The following is a 25,272-nucleotide window of genomic DNA, read 5'->3' as shown; positions in this document are numbered from 1 at the left end:
AAAGGCTTTAAAATAACCCCAGAGTAAACAATGCAATAATAATTGGACTCCAGAACAAATGTTTCCTCTGAATGAATGCTTTTCCACTCTAGGGCCACATCAACAGCAGTGAAGAAATGTTTAATAAGTACACTGAAAGGTTCTTTAAAGTTTACCATACATTTTAACATCATTTTAAGTGGAACGTTCCAGTGTTTTCAATTCATTGAGAGAAAAGTACTGAACCAATAGGAGTCGATGTTTCTGAAGGGGGAAATGAAGCCTTGCAGGCTGAGTGGCTCTTGAATATTAATTTCTGCTCGATTACTGCTATTTAAAAAAATTGTATGAACACTTTAACGATCCACTTCCTTGTATCCTGAGCTGTTTCTTGCAAGAGGAATTTGCGTCGTGCCTGGAGGGAGCCGAAGTGCCAGGGCTGTGAAGTGTTAATAATGACTGAAAATAGAACGTATTGGTGTGAAGGGCATTGGATATTTGGTTGCCCACTGCAAACCATCTGATTTTCAGAGCAGGAGTGATGTCTGGGCTCTAAAAATCTCTTTTAATGAGAGCTACTTTAAAAAATATGCACTATAGGGTGTAGATGAAGCCCCCTCTTAGCCAACATCAGTTAAAAGTTTCACAAGCATGCAAAGAAAACCTCCCTTTGTTTACCATCCACCTACATTAAAACAATTACTTGGAATGACTGTGAAATAAATTGCCTCCAATAAGGTCCTGCCAAAGGATTAGGCAGGATTAAGGTCTGGAGGATTGGGTTTGGACTGAATTTCTGCTTTTAAGTACTTCTACAACTGCAAGTTCACACATCAGCTTCCTTTGGGAGGTACTGCCATGGTGTTTAGCAGAACTTGTGGGAAAAGTGAGAACAGGGAGCCTTGAGGTGTCAGATCTTCATGTCCACTCCAGCAGAGAAGTTCTTACACTCCTTGAATGAAGAATTTTCAGGCACAGTCACATATTGAGGCAGATTCCAACAGATTTGGCATTAAAACCCAGAGCCATTACCCCTTATCAATCTCTTATTACTTGGACAGGTTTTGACCTTGTTAAAATCCTTTGGTTTGTTGCCAAAGTGGCACAAATATTGTTGGCACCTCTGTCACTGCCTGGCAAAGCAGCTGAGATCAAGGTGGATGCTATACTTGGTGGCTTGGGTGTATTTTCTGTTCTTTTCAGAGAATACAGTCTGTTTTCATTCCTAGCACAAGAGTTAATGACAACTAACAGAAATCAGTGCATTTCATATAAATGTATCTTAAGAATATTTTGGGCAACACCAACAGCTTTTAAATCCTGTGAGTGACTGCAGGAATGTCAGGCTGGCATTTCCCCCCCTTTAGAAGACTTGACAAAGTTTAAACATACACAAAGCTCTCTGTTTATAAATAGTCTATTTACAGGCTGTGCTAGATTTAAAATCCCATTTAAACCCAGCCAGTTTTTAGTGCAGCGTGTAGTTCAGCTATTTAAAATATTGGAGTTTCCCACTAAGAGGATTTCACAGGAAAAAAAGGACATCTGTAATTTATAAAATCAAGTACGTTACTTTTGCAGATGCCAGTAAAAACATGGGGCCCTGTGAATTACAGTCACTTAATTCATATCACTGTGAACTCACATTTATATATCAATGTAGTTTCATTCCAGCAGCCAATTCTTTGGGATGAAGTTCTCTTATCACCCAGGGACTGACTGTATATATTTGTGGAAAAGGTAAACAGCTGAAATTTGGGCTGCAAGACTGAGACTGGCAAGAGGAAGAAGAAGAGAAATTCTGTTTAACTCTGATGACTGGGAAGGGAAATAGGATGGGATTTATAAAGGAGCCAGAGCAACTTTAAGATATCAGTAATTGCAAAGGGGTCATCATGTTTGAGGGAGAAATTCCCACTCCCACTGCCCACACCCAGCTCTGCTGCATCCTGAGTTCAGCCCCAAGGACTGGGATGAACTGGGCAGAGCTTTGGGAAGACCCAGCCCAAATGGTGCTGGGAAAGGCAGAGCTGGGGAGGGTAAAGGAAGGGCAGAGGTGAAGAGCTGTGGATACAGTGGGAGAAGGAGGTGCTTCCCAGGATGCTGAAATACAAGAGGAACATGAGGGGGCAGCCAGAGGGCCGTCAGTCAGCAGTGCCCAGGGAGGCTGACAGGATCTATGGATCTCCTGAGGGAAAAGACCCAGGAATTCCAGGAGAAGGTAGGATAACTGCTAAGTACAGAGGAAGGGGGAATTAAATCAGGGTGATTTTGAAGGTCCATCCTTGGGAGGGTGAGAACTGGGCAAAACCATTCCCTTTGGTCTGTGAATAGAGCGAGGTTGCAGACCATATATTGTGAGAGACTCCTGAGTTTATCAGCTATTACAGCTGGATTTCATTCCCTCCCTGACCTGAGCAGAGGATATTCTGTCCTGGGTGGGAAGACAGGAGAAGTAGCTGAGCTTCTGAGCACCTGGCAGCAAGAATTTGAGGCCAAGAGCAGAACTTCGCATACAATTGTGCACAAACACTGTTTCTTCGTTTTGTGCATTGGTTTACAGTGGCTGAAAGTTTTCTTCATGAAACCCAGTTTGCATCTTTCTAAGTCAAAAAAACCCTACTTGGGAGCTAATTTTAATTTAGCTGAGGGCAAAATGGACCAATGGGAATAAGACACCTGCAGCAGCCCATTCAATCTGGAGCAAAATTTAGGAGACTTCTGGGAGGCCACCCTAAAGGATTCTCTTGTGTTTCTGCTCTTTCACTGCTCTCATCACCACGCTCTGAGCTTTTGTTTAGTTTCCCAGAGCTTTGGTTTTCCAAGAATGAAACAGGAAAGACACTATCCAGTGGGGTCAGAAATATAAACAATGCTCTGTTCCTCCTAGTATTGAAACCTCAGAAGTGTTAATTGAAAAAGGGAAAAAGCCCTTATATTTAAAAAGTTGAAAGTTTAACCTTAATTTGATGTCTTACTGGAAGAAGAGGGGAGACAGTTAAATAGCTGCATGTTGCAGTGATGTGTTAATAAAAATCCTGTTTCTACAGCTTGTCTGATGCTTGGCAGCTGAGAATTCCCATTGAGGGGGGAAGAACAGACTCTAAATGAAGAGATAAGGCTGTTACACAGAGTTGTAACCTGGCCCTCTTCCTGATCAACCTGCCAGCCCCTCTGCTTGGCTGGGTGATCCTTTAATTAGTCCATTCCTCCTTAGGAGGAGTTTGGAGGCAGTTCCTTGGAGTAGGGCAGTGACAGGCAGGAAGAAGCACTGTGTTCCTCTGGACAAGGAAGTTTTTTTCAGGGAAGCACTTTTAGAAAACCTGTTTGTTAAAAGGCAAAGTTACCTCTTACATCCCCCACCTAAAAAACTGCAGAGAGCCCGAAGCTTCCTAGAAAAAACCAGGTTTTGTGCTTGAATAATGATATCACTTCAATATTTTGTCCTTCCTGTCTTCAGTAAAACTGGTCGGGATATCTGAAGGGTACTCCAGCAGAATCCTCCCCTCATTCCCATTCCCTCCAAGGGTGGGTGGCACACACCTGTGTCCTGCTGGAGGTGACACTGGGGGAATGTGCCAAGTGAAAATGGGGAAGAACAAATCTGCAAACATGGTTTCATCCATTCAGGAGCCTGTGTGTTGCTGGGCAGGTGATCTCTGCAGGATTAAGGTGTCACTGGTACCAAACCACTGCGTTTTTCCGTAGGTGTGGCATCCCCATGGAAACACGAGGGCACAGCTCCCGGGATGGAAGTGCAGCCCAGGGTTTATGGACAGACTGCTCAGCCCTGCTCAGCCCCCTCGAGTGCAGCATGCACGTGCCAGCTTCAGTGGCGTTTGTTTTCCCATGCTGAAAGGACACAAAAGGAGGAAATTCTCCCAAGCGTGGTGCAGACAGTTCTCCAGCCCCCACTGGAGCCCAGAATTCTGTGAAAATCACAGTGTAATAGCTGTTGATGTGAGCTGCCTCTTTAGCACCAGCTGATCGTAAGTTTTACAGATGTTCTGCTGGATGTGAACTTTGCAAACAGCCCCACATTTCAAAGTCTTTTACAGATTCTGAATATCCTTGCTGACGAGCATCCCCATCTCCCAAACAATTCAGCTGATTCCGTACAACAGCAGGAATTATCACGCTTCCATCCACTCTTTTTTTTTCTTTAATTGCAACATCTATTCTGCACCCTGATTAAAATGCTCTCTAAACCCTGATGGATCCTGCAGTTCTTGGAATTCTGGGGTTTAGAAAGTGTCACTGCCTGTGGCATGGAAAATCAGGGGGGTTGTTCAGAAGCAGGAAGTGAGGCAGCTTCTTGGTCCAGCACAGAATTTGCAGGGGCTACTTCGTTTTTAAAAAGCTTTCCCCTTTTGCTTTTTGGAGTGGGGGGATTCTGGAGATCCTTGCCCACCTCCTGAATAAAATCCTAGGAACATGGAAGATGCTGAAGAAATTGTGTGATAGGAAAGTGATGATAACTTGTTTTATGGCTACACAAAGCGATATTTCTCCATAACCAACTCAAAGTAAAAAAAAGCTTCAACTTTTCAAAATGACCTACAGCAGAAACTTCTGATTCACGAGGATTCAGATCTTCAGGGCAATATTTAGGCTAGAAAAAACAGCAAAGTTGTTTCCACTTCATTCTTAATCTCCCTTTCCACGGCAAGGTATAATTTTGTTGGGGTTCCCTTGGGATAGTGCTATCTATAAACCTACCAGGAAAAGCTGGTAAACCTGCTCAGGAAAGAAATCATAAGGGCTGGGAAAATGTGCCATCCACATTTGGTTTTGTTTTGCAGTTTGTGTACATTTCCTCAAACACCAAAAGACATTTCCATCTATAGGGTTACATTTTCCAGCAAGTGCTGCCACTAATTTGGACCTGTGGCTTTGTGTCATGATTTAAACCGTGCTCAAAAATACACAGCCTTGACTGAAACCCAAATAAGCCAATGCCCAGCGATCAGAAGAGTTCTTTCCTTGGGTGTTTGTAACATGCAAAAGCATATATTGAAAAAACAAAGTGGGATTGCTTACCTCAAAAATATAATCTTTTCCATCCTTCCCATGCACAGCTTTAACAGCACAGATGTCCAAACCACCAAATATTTCAGAACAGGTGTCAACCCAAAGCTTGTACCTGTTTCGTAAAAATAATTTTCTCTGTGAGTATCTCATCAGGCTCTTGATTTTCTAGAGGCTCACCTAATAATTTGTTGAACATAACATTCATCCTAAATTGAGAATTTTCACTATATTGGATGAGTTTGGTTCCTGTATCAGCAAAATGAGTGAGAGGCTCCATCCTAAATCGTGGCCCCAGCTGTTTTCTAAAGGAGCCAGGCTGGTTTTACTCCCACAGCACTGAGCAAAAGGAGAAATCCAGCCAGGACAATCCCTCAGGGGGTGCAGGATAACCTAATATATGACATTATGGGTGTTATGGAGCATGCAGACAAGGATTATGTTCCTCATGTCGGGTTATAGACAACTACAGCAAATCTCAACTGGATTTTAAAGAATTCCAAGGGATTCTACAACTCCTGAAAAGGTTATTTCACACAGTGCTGAGCATAAAAACTCTTCAGCTTATTCTGTAATCTCCTGGTAAGAGACACAGACTGAGGAGGGACGCTTGACCCATTCCACAAGCAGCAATATGATTTATTTCCCTTTCTTTTTCTAGAAGAGAGAAACTGTCTGTCCAACAAGAGGATGAGGTGGGATTTACTGGAAGAAGAGTGAAGCAATTCCTGTGACCAAGGGCAGAGCTGCAGCGACACCAGCACAGAGCTCTGAGAGCCCAAAGGCAAGGACAGAATCCCAGGACACCAAAAGCATTGGGAATGTTCAGTGACTCCCAGCAGAGCTGGGCTGGACACCAGGCAGGGAGGAAATGATCCAGGAATGATGCAGGGTGATGTCAGCAACTGAAGGACATGATTTGCTAAAAATCCCCATTTTTAAAGCATTCATTTATCATGAATTCTCCCTCTTTCCTTGGCTCACGCATGAGTCCAAAGCTGAGCTATTTCCTCTTCCAGCCCCTCTCCTGCTGCAGCCCTGGAGCCCTGATGATGAATTTGCCACCTCATAGTCTTTTCCACTGAAAAAACCCCTGCTGTAATAAACAAAGCATTTGATTTCATCGTAGGATCAAAGGAAATTCATTGCTGGGCTGAGAGTCTGATTCATGTATAAATATGTCCAGGAAGAGCATCCTTTCCAAGCAAACTTATTAAGTCACATTCTTTATATTTTCTTATATCGAATCTGTTCCAGTGGAAAAGTTTTTCTTTTAAGCAGAATACAAAGAAATTGATACAACTGTTTGAAAAGACCCTGATGGTAATATCTTAGCAATGAAATTAATTTCTTTTTTCCTGTGAGAAACATGGTTTTTGTCCAATACAAGAGGGTTTTTTGGATGCCTGACAATTTCAACATCTGTAGATGCACTGACTGACTGGACTTTTTGCATGCACTTGCTTATAAATAACTTTTTTTTTTCTTTCTGTGAAATATTGTGTATCTTAGAAAGTCACGAGGACAACAAAACTTGTCTTGAACAGAAAATATCTGGACTCGAAATGAAAACAAAAATGAGGAAATTTTCTTTAAAATACTGCAACATCAATCAGATTTATGAAAGTATATTTAATAGTCCATCTTCTGCCAACAAACACAAAGCTGGAAAACTACATTTGGAAAGAGGGGGCTTGGATGGAGCAGCCTGGAGTGTTTTAAACCCAAGGCTTGCACAGTAGGTTTGACAAAAGGTCACGGTTCCTCTTTTCCCAGAGCCAGTGTGAGCAGCAGCCTTGGGGCTGGCAGGCAATAAAGGATAAAGGATTGCTCCCAGGGGGCTGGCAGGGAATATCAGGTGTGCCAGGTGAGGTGGGCACTGCTGGCACAGCTCTCTGTTCTTCTGGGCAGCAGGAGCTCTGGAACAGGGGGTAAATGAGAGAGCGTGACCCTGAACTGTGCTGCTCCTCTGCTTCTCACTGTCCCTTCCTGCCACACTCTTCTTTCTTCTCTAAATTTCTGCCCTGGGATTTGTATTCAGCCAACAATGTCCATCAGGCAGTGCTTTCAAGGCACTTCCTCCTCATTCATGGCCTGTATTAAAACCAAAATGCAGCAGATCTGATTGTTTCTGCTGTGTGGTGAAACTGCTCCAGCTCTTCAGAAAAGTCTCTTTTCCCCTTGTGTGCCCTGCTCTGCTGTGAGCACTCTGTGGGCAATCCCACTAAAGCAGGGCTGTGTCACACACACCCCTTTCTCTGAGGGGAAAACCTCCACCTTTTCCATGCTTTCGGCCTCATCAGCATAAAGGAAGTTTTGTTTTGTTGGCCAGTGTTTTAATGGGAAAATCCCTATTCTGCTCTAATTAACTTACACTGAAAAGCAGCAGCAGGAGCAAAGCTCAGGGAGCATTTCCAGCAGGAGCAGGGCGAGGGGAGCATTTCCCACTGCTGCTGGCACTGCTTTCCTCAGGGCAGAGCTGGAGCTCCTGTGTTTCCACACAGCCCGTGGACTGTAATTACACACCCCAGAGCTCACCCCTGCCTCTCCCTCCCAGGGAAGACATAACCTCACTTTCTAGAGGGAGGTGGGAGGGAATGAGAAAGAGAAAATAATGTGGCTCCAGTCCATCCCCAGAGGGGAGATCAGTGAGGACACAGTCTAGACAGGGGTTGGACAGCAGGGAGCTGGAATTCCCGTCTTTCTTGTTTTCACCTTTCCAGGGCAGGCAATGGTTCAGTTCCTGTGTCTCCCTCAGCTCGTAAGAGCAACCAAGTTGTAGGTTCCAGACTTTACAAAAAAAAACCCCAAACCAACACCCCCCCAAACATGACTACTGTTGAACTTTAAAACACCTTTTAAATTACACTTTCACTGCACAGGCTTTATTTCAGCTTCCACTGGTGGCAGCCTTTGGAGAAGCTGAACAACAGAAAATTCATAGCCATCCAAAAGCCTCTCAGATTTTGTTTTGCAGGGAAAAGAGGTTCATGTGTTGTGGAGCAAATGAGGAGTATTGAGAAAAGAGTTCTGAGCTTCAAAGTGGTGCTGCATGAATGTTTTCAACTGGACTGCAAGAATTATCCAGGATAAGAATGGGAAAGAAAAGGAAAAGCACAGTAAACCAAAGTACAGAGCTGGAATGATGGCACAAGGGAAATAGAGCTTCAGTGTATCCCAGCAACAGGGGAAAAAGCCTCACAGTGCAGTTCAGTGGAAATTTATAAAATGAAAAGTAAGGAATTTGGGATTGAAAGTAGAAAAGAGAAATGGGATTTAAAAAGACAAAGCGAAGGCTGCATTGCTCAGCTATGCTACAGGATGTAGAAGGAGAAAAGTTTAAAACTGTGCATTGGGTAAGACTGGTGGGTAAGAGAGGGCAAATGAATCAGGAGAAATGACTGACAGGTTGAATCTGTGAAATTTAATTTTCTGAAGGGAATTCCAGCAGTTTTCTAGGTGCAGATGTGGATGTAGGAGCCCAAGGGCTCATGCAACACCCAGGGCTCCTGAGTGTGGGTAGTTAACTCTGGGACAAGCCACATGAACTCCTGGCTCTGCTCCTCCACCTAATCGAGAGATTCTTTTTTCCCCAAATGAACAGAAGACATGCACTTACTGTGAATTGTGTACCAACAATGGGATTCCTTAAAAATTCATTTAAAATAAAACACCATTAATTTTGTTTTAATTACCTTTTACACGAGACTCGACTTACTTATCTGACATAGCAATTTGTTCCAGCATGGCAGAGCCCGTGTTTGTCTTCCAGTTCCCGGATATGGAAGTTCTCCTGAAAGGGGGAAAACATTACAAAGACAGCCAGTGGTTTCATATTCTCACTATCAAATGACTCTGCTTTCCACATGAGTGCAGCAGCAGCACTGACCCCTTTTTCCTAGCTGGCAGCTTGTCACAGAACATCTGAACCGTGAGGGGTTGTAAGAGCATTGTCAGCAATACTTCACTGGAGGTGCAAAGAATGACAGGGCTGTGAAATTTCTGTTCCCCATTTATTTATTTAAGATTTTTCTAAAAAACCCAGCCTGCTCTGATGAAGGGGCAGTGTTAGAAATGAGCTGGTGCCAGCTACAAAGGCACTGGATTATCTGTAACACACGCTGGTACTGCAAAGGTAAATGTCAAGAAGCTTCAGATTCTCCTTTCAAACCCACCCCCACTGCAGGGTTATGTCCCAACACTTGAAAAGAAACATATTTATGTTTCTAACACCTCTGAAGTGATTACAGGTGTGTTTTGGAGCTGGATTTTGGGTTCTCCTCCAGTTTTCACTCTTTGCTGTTTACTGATATAATCTAAACACTCTGTGTCAGTTCACCTTCTTCTATTTAATCTCTAAGAAAGAAAATATCCATGTAAAGTGGGTTTTTTTTTCTCTTCAGACCTTAGGACTGCTACTAGGGCTGAGAAGATTACTGCTTTGTGAAAGCTAAATGCTGTACTGGGAATAGGCTATGGATAAAAGTTATGAAGTGTTTCCAGTTGGTAAAATCATGGGAACATCTGCAATGTATTAAAAGTACATTAGGCAGCAGCAAGAGCTTTCTCTCCATTTTTCCATTAAGTTAATTATGAGGGTCAGTAGCAATTGTGGGGGAATGTTGGCTTTTCTCTGGGAGCCTCATAATGTTTGGTGAGTTTTAAAGCAGAAAATTCTTCTGTGATGCCATGTCCTTTGTGTATGTGGGAGAAAGAAGAGAGGAGAGGAGAGGAGAGGAGAGGAGAGGAGAGGAGAGGAGAGGAGAGGAGAGGAGAGGAGAGAAGAGAAGAGAAGAGAAGAGAAGAGAAGAGAAGAGAAGAGAAGAGAAGAGAAGAGAAGAGAAGAGAAGAGAAGAGAAGAGAAGAGAAAAGTTGAGTGCTGTGTAAGGAAGCCTTGCCCAGCAATAAGGTTATGTTGTGATTTCTGCTCCATTTTTTAAGGTGATGTTTATATACATGTGCCTGCTCAAAAATTACTGATTTTAGGTTCATTACTACTCTACACACACATTCTGCATCAGAGAGAAAATCTCACAAATCACAGTTCGATTCTCTTGCAGACTTCTCACGGGAATTAATTAGAAGGGACTCTTTTAGGTATCTTTTAGGAAGGAAGATGTGACCAAATCAGGGCAAAAAGTTATCCTGAAGGCTTGTAGCAAGTATTTAGTTCAAGATGCTCAGCTGCAGGGATGTAATCCCAGCACCACTGACTAGAGAGGCAAAGACGGTTTGCTTTAAGCCCTGTTTTCCCTCCACAGTGGGAAAAGCTCCTGCAGAAGTCTCCCAGTGGATGCTTGGCTGGCTGTGAGGATGCTGCAGGGACCAGAGGAGGGCTGAGGAATGCTGCGGACACAGAACTGACTGGTGGAATCTCAGGAAACTGTGGGTTTGACACAGATGAACTCCAGAACAAGAGACCATGGTGAACTGCTCCAAAACTACCCAACCAGACACCCTAAGCCCTAGGGATGATTTCTGTAATTATATATATCAAATATGTAGGTTTCCCACCCTTCTTCACTTCTGATAATTGCCAAGAATCTTTCACATCATTATTCCCTCCTCTTTAGCCAAACACTGAATAGTAAATAAACCAACTCCTGCAGCTTTAAGTGCTTTACACTTAGGCTTAACACGTTTGCACTCGGTTTGGTCCTTGCAAGAAGGAAGAACTGTTTTAGAATTGCTGAACAATTCATAGTAACTTGAGCTTCCCCTTTTCCAACACCTTCCTGCTTTATTTAGTGGCATTTACAGTGCTCAATGCAAATTGCTGGGGCAGGGACTTGTCATCAGAAAAATATGTGGAAATGTCTGCCTGCTATTCTTGGGTAGGCAGCCTGCTCTGTGGTTTGATCCTCCAACACTATTCCCTTGCTGGATGTGCTTTACTTTTGGTTGATCGACCTTTTGATCAAAGCACTTTAAGCCCTGGACTCGCAGTGCTGCTTTTGGAGGGGAGATTTAGGTACAGGGCTTTTGTCTTTCTGTTTTTTGACATTGTGTGTGACCCTTTTAAACTGTATTTCCTTGAAGTCAGCTGGATCCTGCCCGGGTGCCCAGGGCACTTAAGTGTGTGTCACACAGCCCCTGGAGGGGCTGTGGTATTTACAGGGATCCAATCCTCCTTTTTGGGCCATAATCTCTACTGACAGACGATAAGCACCCGTGTTTGGTGACTCATGGATCCACTTAAACCACAATTTCCCACAGAATTATAAAACTGAGGCTCTTAATAACTCTCTTTAAACTACAAAAACAAATGTTCAGCTGGTATTTTTTGTGGTGGCTCTCTAAGTGCTCTGTTCCTGTGTCACAGAGCAAAATGAGAACCAGCTGTAGAACAATATTCTCCTGACATCATGTATATGCATGTGCACGTGAAGAATTCTTCAGGCATTTGGTAAATCTTCTCCTTTCCACGATGCTTTGTAATAACGAATCCGTATTTCATTCTGGTGTGTGATTTAAGGGTATGAAGGAATCTAGAGAAAAAATGATCGCTGGGCTTTTACCATTTGGATGAACCCAGAGTTTCTGAGCAGAAACTTAAAAATAAATAAAAGGTAGGAGGAGCAGGCTGTCATTTTAACTTATTTTTGCTGTCCCTTAGGCCAACTGCTTCTTCTGTGAAGAAGAAACATTTATGTTTCAGAATGATAAATTTACCATGGCTGACTCTTCCAAAATTGTTCCTGATGCTGAACAGCATTTAAATTTCAAGTCAATGGGAAAAGAGTGGGGCTCTCTCCTACGAAATGCTGTGGTCCAATTTCTATCACAGGGGATGAGCCCAGTATTACATCTGGTAGCTGGCCATGTATTGTAGCCATCAAGACCTGGGCCTTATTCCTAAAACTCTACCCTTGGGAGCTGTAAGAGTGGGAAAAATCAGCTCTGTTTATTAGAGAAGGGGAAAGATGGGCAGCACAACACGAGGAATCTGCCTGTCAAAGCACCAACAAGAGAGAAAAGAGAGAAAAAGAGAGAAAAGGCCCATCCAGCCCTGCAGAGGCAGCAGCAGGGGCATGAAAAGGTCTGTGGTGGAGAAGGCTGGGACTGGGAGCAGGGGCACAGCAAGGCTGGTGAATGGCACTGAGGAGAATCCAAGGGCTGAGGGACAACCTGGGGCATGGGAACAGCTCTGAAGTGAGGGGTAAGGACAAAGAGACAGGAAGGTTGAAGCAATCTGGGAGAGCAGTGGGATTGGGCCAAGGCACAGCCCAGACAGGTGGAGAGAGGGGACACTGGGGTGGAGGGACACGGTGCTGTCAGAAAAAGTGGGATGGGTGTCCCCAGAGAGGGAGGAAAGCCAGGGAAAGGCAGGCCTGGAGCTCCAGGGTAAGACAAACAAGCAGAGCTGGAACTAACTCTCGTGGAGAAGCTCGGGGATAAAAGCTGCATCATCTGTTTCAGATTCTAGAACCTGTAGGGAGAGGTGGGGACGGCCCAACACACCTGAATCCCACAGGGAGCTTAAATCACAGCCCTGTATCACTGAAAACACTGAATAGTAGAGGATTCCAGACACTTTTGAATCCTTGTGAGCTTTGTGAGTGTTCTGCCGTGGTCACTGTGTACAACCCAAATTTCCAACGCGCTGTTTTCACAACGTTTAGCGAATCCTGGGTTCAAAACGGAGCAGAAGAACTGAGTGTCCACACTGCAGCGTGAATCACCCAGCTCTGTGCTTTCCTGAGGCCCCTCATGTGTAAGTGAGCAGTGGAGGGGTTTCTGAGCTGTTTTGGGAAGGCCAAGCCTTGGATGTTCTTTGCCCCTTCAGTGCCAGGTCAGGACAGAGCAGCTGCTGTGACAGCAATGTCTTGGTGAGAAGAGAATGTGGCCTTCCAACATCAACCTAAGAAGATAAATTTTTCCCCTTCTCCCACCCTGGACCAAAGTTTCTATTTTCTCATGGCTGTTCTAAATTATTTGTTTCTTAACATCAACCCTGTCTTTTAAACTATAAAACATTTTATGGATTTGCTTTAATCCAGCTCCAGCTTTAGGTTTTCTCAACATTTATGGTTTGCTTGGAGTTCTTCACTGATAAAGAGCTTGAATGCACCTTCCAAACAACTTCCAAGGAATCTCTGATCCCTCCACTCTTCAGGAGTTCCTTGAGAAATATCCCTGTGTGGGGATGTGGGTGTGCCTATGTAAATGTGTATTTTTATCCATGTTCTATTTTCCTTGCCTCAGGATTGTAAGTGTGAGGGAACAAAGGCATGAGATGATCTAACTTGTCCTAAAATGAGAAATTAAAAGAGTGTTTGACAGATTACACTGCTTGATAATTGAAACAGAGTAAAAATCTGCATAAACACAGGTACCAGAGCTCAACTGCTGCATCATAACCTGGTGTGCTGCTCCTGCTTAATGTTGTCTGTGAAGCTGAAACATCCTTTGAGCCTCTCCTTTAGTCATGGCCTTTAAACAAACACCTGGGTTCTAAAACTGGAAGAGGCTTTCATGCAGCTCTGTGAAGGTCACTGCAAGATTGGATTGTTTCTTTAATGTGTTCTGTTGAAAGGAGAGGACTTTGTTCCATTAAAGTGTGACAATACCGGTTTGTTTGTGTGAATGAATGCCATCCAACCTATCCTCAGAGGGAAGAAGAAAAATCTGAAGAAAATTTGTTCTTAAATTGAAAAGATATGGAGAAATCTGAATTAACAAGTCCTCTGTGAAACCAAACCCTCTTCCAACTGCTCCTTTCTTTAAATGAGAATAATGAACACAAGTTAGCAGAAAAACCCCTCTAGCAGGCTCACCTGGCATCTCATTCTCCTCCTCCCAGTCCCAATCAACGATACAAAGAATTTTGGTAAATCCAGAAAGTTTAAAATACTCTTTCCAGAGAGTGTGACAGGGGAGGCATCAGCTCAGAGACGCCTCCAACACTCTTTAATCTTTCTGGTGCTTATCAATTTTGAAACAAAAGCAGGAAAGAACATAAGGATTTGGCTCACATGTATGCCTTGTAGTTACTGCCTATCTTTTGGATCCTGATGTCATATTTGGAGTCTATGAAGGGCTCAGTGGTGGCGTAGGTCTGAGTGAGCGCTACCACGCTGGCTATGTCCTGAAAATCGTAGTGGTTGTCTACCTTGATCTGGAGCCATCAAGCCACAAGAACACAGCATAGACAAAAGAAAAAAAGAGTAATTAGGAATAAAATGTGGAATCCGGTTGCAAATGGCATTCATGAGAAGCATGGTTTTGACAGCATCAAAAAAAAAAGTATCTGATATTTTATCTGATTTCTAGGTTCTGTGACATTCCTGCTTTAAAATATCTGTTGTTCTAGGCAAAATATTGCCTGCTTATCCAGAGAAAGCGATTTGCAGACAGTGGAATTTTATTTTGCTTTCCTTTTTTTTAAATTTCTTTGCTTTTTTCTGCAGTGATGCTGGTCAGTTATAGAGCTGCAGGCCTCAGAAATTTTTTTAGGTGTGACATGCAGCCCCAACTGATGTAGAGTTCTTGGTGGGTCTGTAAATTGCTCAGGTAACTGACTGGATGTGGAGCCCACCAGGAGCTCTCACACCATCCCAGCAGCTTCTCCCACGAGGTGGGGGGGCTGCAGGATCCTGATATCCCGGTGAGTGCATGTTCTCAGGGAGCACAGAGGGCTGGCTCCAGGCAGCAGAACCATTGGTTGCATTTTTCCCTCTTCTCTGAAGGAGTTGGGCTTTCTGGGAGGGGGATTTCCCAGGCGCGGAACACTCTGCACTAAACCATCAGCTTTTACATCTTGAAATAAGAGGGGGATGGGAAAGTGGGGAGTGCTGATCTAGGGGAGAGGGAGAAGGAGGTTTTAGAGGGCAGAGGGAGGACAGAGACATCACCTCTGGGCAGGGAGGGCACATCCCTGGGGGGACCTCGGAGCAGGTGAAGCAGGGGGTGAAAGGGGCTCAGGAGAGAAGCTTTGGGGTCAGTGGAAAACGGGAGGGGGAAGGTGGGACTCTGCCACACTGACCCAAAGGGCATTTCAGAGTGGTGAGGAGGCAGGTGGGGATTATCCAATATTAGGAGAGTTTGCAGCTCTTTGCAAGCCCAGCATCTCGTTTGCTTTTCCTTCTTCTGGGACTGAAAAGGGAACCTGAGGGCCAGGCTGGGAGGTGGGATGTGGCACAATAAAGGGAATTTGGTGGAGATAAAAGCCTGAAGTCTAAGTATTTACTCCCAGCTCTCAGATGGAGAATGGCACAGAGTAATTTGCCATTTGAGAGCCACAAACCAGGCATGAGGCCTCGTTTCCACTTGATTTCCTGAAAACTGGCTGGCCTGTGTGGGTCTGACTGGGACCTCTGGAAATGCTGCTGCCAGCAGTGCCCTCAGAGAGGGCTGGGGTTCCAGGGGAACCTTCCTCTGCTCTCTGGTTGCATTTAATCTTTGAGCGTTTTAAATATTTCATAGCTATAAGAAAAATCTGGATTCATTTCTAGACATTTGATAGGAGGAACATTTCTGTGCATTATTTCCCCTTTTCTCTAAATGAGGGGTGAATATCCTAAGTACAGCATAAACATTCTAACACTTCACATATGCAATCCACAGAGAGTGCAGCTTAATTAGTGGTTCATTCTGCTCTCAATTAAAGTGGCTGCTGGACTTCCAATGATTTACTAAATATGAAACAAAGCAAAACAGTCATAGGCAAAAAATAACATACAGTACAACTTGCAATTAAATCAGTTTTCTATTTCTATTGCTGGTAGCAAAGATTATGTTCATGGAGGTTTGGAGATTCAGGATGATAAATGTAACTATTCTCTGATTAATTCTTTTAAAATCTAAAGCACTTCTAGCACTGAAGTGTTTTCAGTGAGTGAAGTTACTCTGCAGTGACCAGAAATTGTCACTGTTAGCAGTGAAGGTGGGATTTAAATGCTCTCCCGTTGGCCCAGCACTGTGAGATAAGTGATACCAAAACATCTGTACTCACCACTGAAATGCAATTACTTAGGAGAAAGAAAGCAGCAGTTATACAGTGGTAAGAAACAATCACAGACAACACATCAAGATAGGAAATGAATCAAAGTTCAGTATCAAGCTGAAACCAGTAAAGAACCGAGGCAAAACCTTCCCACACTCCCAGCTCCAAAAAGTTGGATTGTGCAACAGACCTTGACTCTTGAAGAGTTTCAGTGCAGACAGCAAATTAATAAACAAGGTTTTGCTTCAAGAAAGCATCTCAGCACATTTCAAAGGACAGCCCACAAAGGGCAGCTCTTAAACTGCAAAGGCCTCGTCGTAAAAATACTTTGTCCTTGTTTTTATTTCCCTGAAGAGAGACGCTTTCTTAGCATGGCCAGGCAGAGATTTGCAAGGGGGATCCGAGACAGAGTCTGGGCAAGTAAAAGGTAAAATATCCAGGGAAGGAAGGAGCATGCACAGGTAAGGGACAGAGCCCAGGCTCCCAACATGCAACAAGCAGCATCTGCACCTTTCCCATGCCTGAGTGAGCATGTCCAATCTTCACAACAACAGGAAAGGTTGGCATTGTGAGCTGGGGGGAAACAAAACAGGCAGATTAGAGAAGAGAGTGACCACGAGCTCAATGATTAAACAACATCATTTAGGGAAATTATTTAAGCATGATCATAACGTGGCCAAAGCTGTTCTGGCCATGTGGTGCCTCAAACTGTTCATCCTCTGTGCTCTGGTGACTTGCTTGGTGTGTTTTCTGAGCACAATGGTATTCCCAATGCAGCCAACTCGTGTCCTTAACTTATCTTAATTTAACTTTTTTTATATCTTCCTTTCAACTTTCACTTTTTAAACTGAGTTTCTGCTGTTTCCTATTTTAAGCTTTGCTTTTGTGTTTTCTGACCCACAAACTCTCCAAGGTTCTAATCATTAATGATGCCAAATTAACCACCTTTTTCCCCTTGATTTCCATCGTTTAGCAGGGCTGTAAATACATTGTGACCACTTATGAAAGCAGTGATGTATAATTCACAAAAACCTGCTCGTGATACAGAACATCCAGATTTTCTAGGGAAGTCTCCAGCTTTAGAGTGCAAGGAATAATTCAGAATAATCCAGCCATTGAGTAGGAAATCAAATATACAGAAGCACATGAAAACACTTTATTCAATGAAATGGGAATGCTTCTGTCTCTCAAAAAGTGCTGTGAATGACCACTTTTACTTCCATCATTCACTTGAAGAAGTTTTAGAACTCCCAGTCGTGGACATGGGTTTTTTACATCTAAAATGTGCCTGTATTTAACCTCTCTCACCCAAGCATAAACACAGATATTTCACAGAAGAGGTTTAGAACTAGAAATAAAAATCTGAACACCTTCACCATATAATTAAACTGGGCAGCAGCAGGACAGTGTTACAGGCTCCAAACCCTTCCTCGAGTGCCACATCCCAGCACAATAAACACAATCAGAGGCAAAGCTGATGCTCTAGAAGATAAACTAAGAATTGTTAGAGGTTTTATGAGACATTGATTAGTTTCAGAATAACCAAAAGCACTTGCAAAAGCATTTTACAGCAAAGGCCACCTACACAGAAATTTAGGAATACAGTTCTTGCTAAACTGCAGGAACCAAAGTTCCTGCTTAGTCAACATCTAGTCACTGGTGTATCACTTTCAGATTTTAAACCAGGGCTTTTTTTCAATTTTTGGGGGTAGGAGGGGAACAAATCATTGCCAGACTCAAGATTCATAAGGGCAGCACCACATTTCTGTGACTGAACTGCAAACCACTGCTCTGGGGTTTGTGATGGAAATGCTGGCAGACCTCTGAGCACAGCAGTACAGATGGCACTCCTGTAATTAGCAGGACCACGTATCTTCCTGTGATCCCAAAGCTGTGGAATCCTCTGTGGGCCGCAGGAACAAACACATTAAAAGAAAAGAAAAAGAAAAAAAGAAAAAAGAAAAAGAAAGAAAAAGAATCTGTGCTTCCTCCCTCGGAAAAATGCAGCAGCATCATTTTCTCTGGATCCTGAGATTCCGTGTGCTCCACCACATCCCAGCACAGACCAGAGGCTCTGGATGCTGCAGTTCAAACTTTGGAGAGGAAAAACCCAGGCAGGCCAAACTCAGTAATTGCAGCACTTCTCTTGTTTGTAGCTCTCCCTGGGACAGGGCCATGAAGCCAGGGCTCAGCAGTTGGAGTTATTCTGGGGTTTGAGCAGCTTTTCCTTCATTCCTGCTCTGACTTTAATTATCCCAGCTTTGCCATCGTGCAGGACACCTCTGTCACCAAGCCATGCCCAGGGGTTTGTTCTGCCAGCAAAGCCTGAAATGTCCCGCAGAAATTAAAGAAAACTTGACCTGAGTCCTCCCATCCCACTTCCCAATCTGCTCTTTTCTGGTCATTTTGGCAGAACAGGCATTCTCCAGACTATTCTTACACTTGATGAACATTACATGTGATAAAAGTGTGATAGAGACCGTGAAAACTTACCAGCTCCATGGATTTTCCTTAAATTTGCATTATAACTACTGATAATTATCATTTATATTATAATTACTGCTATAAAAGCTGTTTGCCTTGAAAAGTACCACTGAGGGGAAAAGGCCGTTTTACAAAAAGTGTTGCTGATTTTTTGAAAGCTTTCTTAAATTCAGGAAAGTAAAAATTCGCCTCTGGCAATTAAAAACTGAGGGGGAAGACCCAAAGACCAACAAAAGAAACTGAGAAATCTGCCAAGTTCATAAATGTGAGAGATAGAAGTGTCTGTACTGCATGAGTCCTTCCACATACATCTAATATACACAAAATACAGCAGAATAAAAAAATAGGATTACAAGGGCTTCTAGCTTAAATAGCAATGCAATAAACCACCATTATTAATTAGACAGAAACCAGAATATCTGGCAAACGTGGAATAAAGTTTTCCAAATTTATAGTCATATATGAATATGATTGGATGGGTAATAAATATTGGGAGCAACTGGAAAAACTCCTGGCTCTTTGTGGGAACACATACACAAACAGCTGAGGAACACGCTGACATTTGCTAATCCAATGCCATTAATCAGAATAACATCAGTGAATATTCAAATTGTATCTGTTTTATCAGCTCCTAAAAGTTACAAAGATGGATTCGGTCCACACACTTTCATTTATGTGGTTTTAGCTTCTCCTGTTGTTATTTTATTCCAACAGAACCTTGACTTTGGGTAAGTTACACAGCTCAGTTCCATGACAAAGTACTACTGGTAGTAGGTGCTACTTTGATGTGGGCACTTCCCTGAGTGTGAGGAATCAAACACTGCTGTGGATAAAACATAAAATTTCCATTCTCCTCACCTCTCAAAATTTGGTGGAGGATTTGCTTCTTGTGGAGAAAAGGAAGGAATCCATATTTTTCTTCTGTGAGAGTTAATTTGTTATCCAAATGAAGAGTGTTTGTCACAGTGTTCACTGACATTGCTCAAACCAACATTTCTGCCCACTCACCTCCAGTACAGGGCAGCTCCACAGCCAAGGGTGCTGCTGGTGCTGAACCCCCCAGTGTGGAGCTGCCACGGAATTTGGGCAGAAAAACCCCACCAAAACAACAAACAACCCCAAACCTGCTGTGTGGAAAGGAAAGCACAGGAATAGGTGCTACAGTTCTGACACCTGAGCAGTTAGTCACCAAAACCATAAAGGTCACACGTTAATGGTGTGCCCGTGAAGAAATGCTGGTTTTATGTTATACTGCCACCAGCATTTTCAGCGATGTGCTATGAAAAATAAAAAGTAAAATCAGTAGCGTGCCATAGTACTTCCTGCTAGGAAATATCTGAGAAATGCTTCTCTCCTGCCTGAATCCACTTCCTTTAAAGTGAGATTTGGGTTCTGTGCATGCAATTCCTGCAGCAGCAGCAGGGAAAAACTCTTCTAACCTAACTCTTCTAACCTTGCAGTGAACCCCACCGAATAAACTTCCCTTGTGCTTTCCAAGGAGACAAAACCCACCCTGGCAGTGGAGGCAGCTGGAAGTGGTGCTGCTCTGGTGACCCAGGGTGGCTGCTCGGGTTTTGTGTGGCCATCAGAGATGCGACATCTCTCTTACAAACACACTCAGTTTATCCTTTCTTACCTCAGACCAAACCCAAGGCTCTTGGTCAGAAATCCTACTTAATGATTTTCTATTTTTCCCCCTGTCTGGGAGTTGCAGGATGTAAAGTGGTTTTTCCACCAGAATTCTGGAAGGAATTGTCTGATTCAAGCTTTGAGATCTCAGAACTGTGGAGAGCCAGCCCTGGAAGGCCCAACACACCCCATCCCTGTTCATGTGTGCCTGGGAATCCTGGGGGATGTTGGCACTGGAGGATGATTTAATGGATGGTAACACTGCCCAGAGATCTCTACAAAGAAACACCATAAAAAGTCACTCAAAGGGCCTCCTTTTTTATTTTATCTACCCATGAAGCCCATGCAGTCAACCAGGCTCAATTTGGAAAATAAAATGCCATCTGCAAACTCCTGCCAATCAGGGGCATTTCAGGTGTTTCATTTCTGGGGACATACTCTAGAAAGGATAAATTTCTCTTCTAGATGAGCATGAAAATCTAAAAAGCCAGTTCATTTCGTTATTCCCTTATTGATGTCACAATAGCAAGGATAATTATTATTAATTATGGTTTCTTAGCTTTTCATCTGCATCAACCTTTTAAAATTGAAGATTTTTTTTGTACTATGAGCTTAAAAGGCAAGTACTTTATTGTATCAATCTTCAGTATCTAAAGATTTCACACCTGTGCTCAGCATGTTTTTTTACTGTAGAAAGGAATTTTCTGGTTTGATAAAGTTCCACAGTACCTCCAATATCACCTTGGCTGATCTGTAGTGCAGGTAATTCAGTGACCCCGTAGATGGCTACAGAATTAACCAGCACAGTCCCCATCTGGGTTGCTGTCTGCATTTTTCCATATGTAAAGGAAATCCCTATCCTTCCCTACTGCAAAAATTCCCTGGAGTTTCTGAGTCTGGTTAGTAGAGTGTCATCCTGCAATTGTAAGTCTATTAATTTAAAATAAAACCTTCAAATTTAAGCTTCATACATTATGGTGCTCAAAGATTTATAGGTTCTACTGTAATTTAAGTGTTTTTGAACAGTTTCAATACAAGCTGACTTTTTTCCAAGAGATATACTTTGAATTCTTCTAAATTTACTTTGAATTCTTTTAACCGAGGCATAGTGTGAAATATAATCAAAGACTTCTATAAAAATAGAGCCAGGCAAAGATGATCTGCTAAAATAATAGTTTAAAAAACCCCTCTGCCGGCAACAATACAGACAACACAGTTTTTGAAGGTGGTATTCACCCTGCTTTCATGTCCTCAGGGCTGAGCTGACTAGAAAAGCCACAATAGGGAAAAAAAAAGAGGGGGCGGAGAAGCAATGACAAAAAACCCCCAGATGTTGCATAAACATGACTTACCTCAAGTTCAGTGTTTAAATATTTATCTTTCCAATAATCCCCAAGCAAAGTTCATTTAACCACTCTAGGTCCATGTAATTTATTTGTGGAATATGCATCAGCCTAAATCTAATTTTGCTCTGCTTACTTTGGAGAAAGGAAATTAAAAGTGAAATAATGAAGGTGGCCTTCTTTTTATTTTTTTTTTTTCTTTCCCAGAAACAGGCAGGAAGAGCCCTAAATCAATAAACAAGCAGCAGATGTACTTTCTCTGGTCTGTTTGGTTTGCAGAAAACACAATTTCCAGATAGAGTGGGGGCTCAGCCAGGCAGGAGCTCCGTCACCAGCAGGGCCAGCCCAGCCCTGGCCTCTCAGCAGAAAACCTCACGCTCCACCAGCTGCTGGCCTCAACAAACACAGGCACAATTTGGGGATGTGGAGCCACATTTTCCACTTGGCAGCTAAAAGTGGGTGTAAAACTCTCTCTGCAAGGAGTAAGGTTCAATACCCTGAGCCCAGGGGGAAGCTGAGGTGATTTGTGTTATCTTTTTAGACAGGGCAGTAAAGAAACAAAAAGTTCAAGGGGATAAAAAGAATAGAGCTTTAATTTATTAGTGTGCCAGGGAGAGGAAAATGCACCTTACCTGTGAGTCTCGGACCCAAAATAGAAGGTTAAAGTGCTTTGTGAACTAATACAGATCCCAGGGCCACCTCAATTCCCAGGGACATCAGTGGGAACTGATGCAGAATTGGAAGTTCTGAGCTCACTTTGAGACACCTTTGACTGCCACCAGCAGCACCTGGAGAGGCTGGAGCTGCACGAAGCAGCTCCGTGTGCTCCCTGAAGTCAGGCAAGGCTGGACATGATCTTGGGTTATGAAATGACTCCACCTGATCACCAGGTGACCCACCTAAAACGCCTTTGTGCCCACAGCTGGTTGGTCAATCAAAAAATCGAAGTGATCTAAATCTACACAAAGTGATCTGATGGCAGAAAGTCTGCTGTTTTCTACTCCTGCACAGCATGAAAACAGAAATTGCCATTAGGGAGGAAAACACGAAGTGTAATTGCACTGAATCAACGAGAGCAGCTCCCACAGATCTCTGGCAGAAATTCTGAAGACAAAAACTCTGCAGAAACAAATTATATTTTGATTCTGGCGTGTCAGTGTTTAACTCATCCTTCCACCAACTGTTTGGAAAACTTCTGCCTCAAAAGTCAAGTAACATTTTGCCACCTTATAAAACAATCACCAAACTGCTGTGACTATAAACTGTAAGGGTTTTTTTACTGTAGTATTTAGAGGTGACAGCTATAAATGCCCTCCTGTGTGAAGCAGGCTGTAGCTCACACGGAGGCACTGGGATTTAAAATCCATGAAAGCCTGCCTGTTTTGTGAAATGCTGTTCTAACTCTGAATTTTCAACATGATCTTACAGGTTTGGTACAGGATGTGTAGTGTGACTTCATCAGGTAAACTGAAAGTAGATTTTAGCAGTGATTGTGATGCCAGATGAGAACCAGGGAGCAAAGAACCGAGGAAAAGCGTCAAGTAGGCAACAGATAAATTATTGCTGTGGACAATCCTGCCCACTACCATTCTCAAATAAGATTCATTTGCCACAATGAAGAGAAAATCAGATGGATACAGATAAAAAATTGTACCCTGTGCACTGCCAGAAGCTAAAGCACAGAGCAGGCAGCCCAAGCAAAAGACTCTGAGCAGACTCAAACTGCCTGACAGCTGGAACGGACAGCAAGGTGGCTGTGGCATGTCCCATGACAATGAAAAACCTTTGGAAAAAGCTGTATGGACAATCCCTGTGCAGCAGAGTTCAGTGCTCCTTGACACAGCTCACAGCCTGAGTGTGAACTCAAACCCCCAGAGAAATGCTGGTGAGCAGTGCCCAGGGATGGACAAAGTGACTGGGCAGTGCTGCCTCTGGAAAAATGGACTGGGGAGGGCACACAGCAGTGGCAGGAGGAAATCCCAGCCCAGCCAGGCACAGGGGGTTATCCTGCAGCCCTGGGTTATCCTGAAATCCTGGGTTATTCCCAGCCCTGGGTTATCCCCAGCCCTGGGTTATCCTGAAATCCTGGGTTATCCCCAGCCCTGGGTTATCCTGCAGCCCTGGGTTATCCTGAAATCCTGGGTTATCCCCAGCCCTCAGCTGCCCTCAGCTCCGGGTTATCTTCTGTCCCTCCATCCCTTGTCCCCAGTCCCTCTCCAGCTCTCCTGGAGCCCCTTTAGGCTCTGGAAGGGGCTCTGAAGTGTCCTTGGAGTCTTCTCCAGGTGAGCAGCCCCAGCTCTCCCAGCCTGGCTCCCCAGCAGAGGGGCTCATTTTAGACTCCCTAAAAGTGATTTTCCTTATCTAACAACAACCTCTGCAATACCCAACATAAAAAGGGCCAATGCAGCTTCAAGCTAAGCCCTGGTGCCTGCTGGTGCTGTTCAGTGGTACCAGGTACTCCAGCTCTGCCTGATACCAGCACAAGACACAGGCAGCATTTGTCTCCTGTGATACACAGCCTAAAAGCACATTTTCCTGCATTTGTGGGAGCGTATTCCCCAGCACGGAGGTTTCCAGACCTACTGAAATCCCTTTCAAAGCCATGATGTAAATATGTCATTGCCTAAACTCAGATAGAATTTGACAAAACCGTTTCAGAATGAAGATCTATCAGAAAATAGTTCTGCTGAGGTTTCAAAAAACACAGCATCTCCCATCCCATCCCTCCCAATGCCAGCTGGGACCATCTGGGAACACATTTATTGAGAACCTCTCTTATGGCCGCTCACTTCTCTAGGTGTGATCATACTTTAAATACTCCACCTGTGTACAGCTGCCTTTGAGGGACTCCTAGAAGCTGAATTATCCCTGCAGGCAACACTAGGTAAGACCATAACTAACATATATTAATGGCATTTGCACAACTGGCACATGAGATTTAGTTTTAGCACTTTTGCTTTCCACACATTCAGTTGAAAGCATTTAATCCTCTTTTATATCTAAAATACAGTGGACCTCTAATTTGTGACTTGTCATGAAATTACTTTTAAATTTTGTTCTGAGCATAATATTCTTCTATTGATTGTATAATTTGTTTGATTGTAGTAGATATAAAAGCCTTTAGGACACCCTGAGCATAGCTGGACGTGTTGTTCTGGACAATCCTGGACAAAACGTGCCTCAGGGACAGGTAGAGAAGAGTGTTTGCCCAGCATATTTCTTTATTATTTGAATTTTGTGGGAGCAGCCCTCAAACTGGTCTGTTTAGATCACCTATAACAGCCACCCTGTGATGTCGTATGGAAACCAATCAATGGCTCCCAATTAACTCCTTCATCACTTCCCCGTCCTGCTGCCCTAAGTGAGGCCTGAGAATCCGTAGTCCCAGAGGTGCTGATCCCAGACGCCTGGCACACCTGCCCGGGGGTTTTACTGCCTTCCTGCAGCTTGAACTTCCTGTGCAAGGCTCCAGCCTTTTTCATCTTTTCCCTCTCCTGAAAGAAGTCCGTTTCTTCTAGGTAAGAACAGAGACGTTAACAGGTCTAAATTATTTTCAGGTGTTAGTCCCGGGCTTGGATCCAACCTTATGATTTGAAGCCAAAATTTTGGACTGGAAAAGTAAAAAATCCAAGTATGGCTGCGTGAAATCAGGACATAGTGTACAGGGTTCCTGGCTCAGTGTTCAGTGGGGATGTAAAGTCTAAAAATGAGACCCAATTCGAATAATTCTGAGTATTTGTGGGGTTTTTTCTAACCGACAGAGTGTGTCTTGAGGGGGATGGGAGTTAAAAAGAAAAAGAATCAGAGCACTAATATTTGTATAACTGTCCAGAAATGAAATAAATCTGCTGCTGTGAAACATGT

General features: G+C 43.5%; 1 protein-coding gene across 1 annotated transcript in view; it reads right to left on the bottom strand.

Annotated features, from left to right (window-relative positions):
- Positions 1–25,272, bottom strand: part of SYN2 (synapsin II) — a 153,712-nt gene that overhangs the window by 24,226 nt on the left and 104,214 nt on the right. The window contains exons 6-9 of the mRNA XM_048316162.1: positions 16,463–16,525; positions 13,983–14,125; positions 8,726–8,800; positions 5,020–5,122 (exon numbers count right to left, since the gene is read on the bottom strand). Coding sequence (XP_048172119.1) covers positions 5,020–5,122; positions 8,726–8,800; positions 13,983–14,125; positions 16,463–16,525 — 384 coding nt within the window. The remainder of the gene's footprint in view (positions 1–5,019; positions 5,123–8,725; positions 8,801–13,982; positions 14,126–16,462; positions 16,526–25,272) is intronic.

The sequence above is a fragment of the Corvus hawaiiensis genome, chromosome 11 (genome assembly GCF_020740725.1).
Source record: "Corvus hawaiiensis isolate bCorHaw1 chromosome 11, bCorHaw1.pri.cur, whole genome shotgun sequence".
In the NCBI taxonomy this organism is placed as follows: Eukaryota; Metazoa; Chordata; class Aves; order Passeriformes; family Corvidae; genus Corvus; species Corvus hawaiiensis.
The sequence above is the reverse complement of the archived record's forward strand: the minus strand, read 5'-3'. Positions and strand labels throughout refer to the sequence as shown.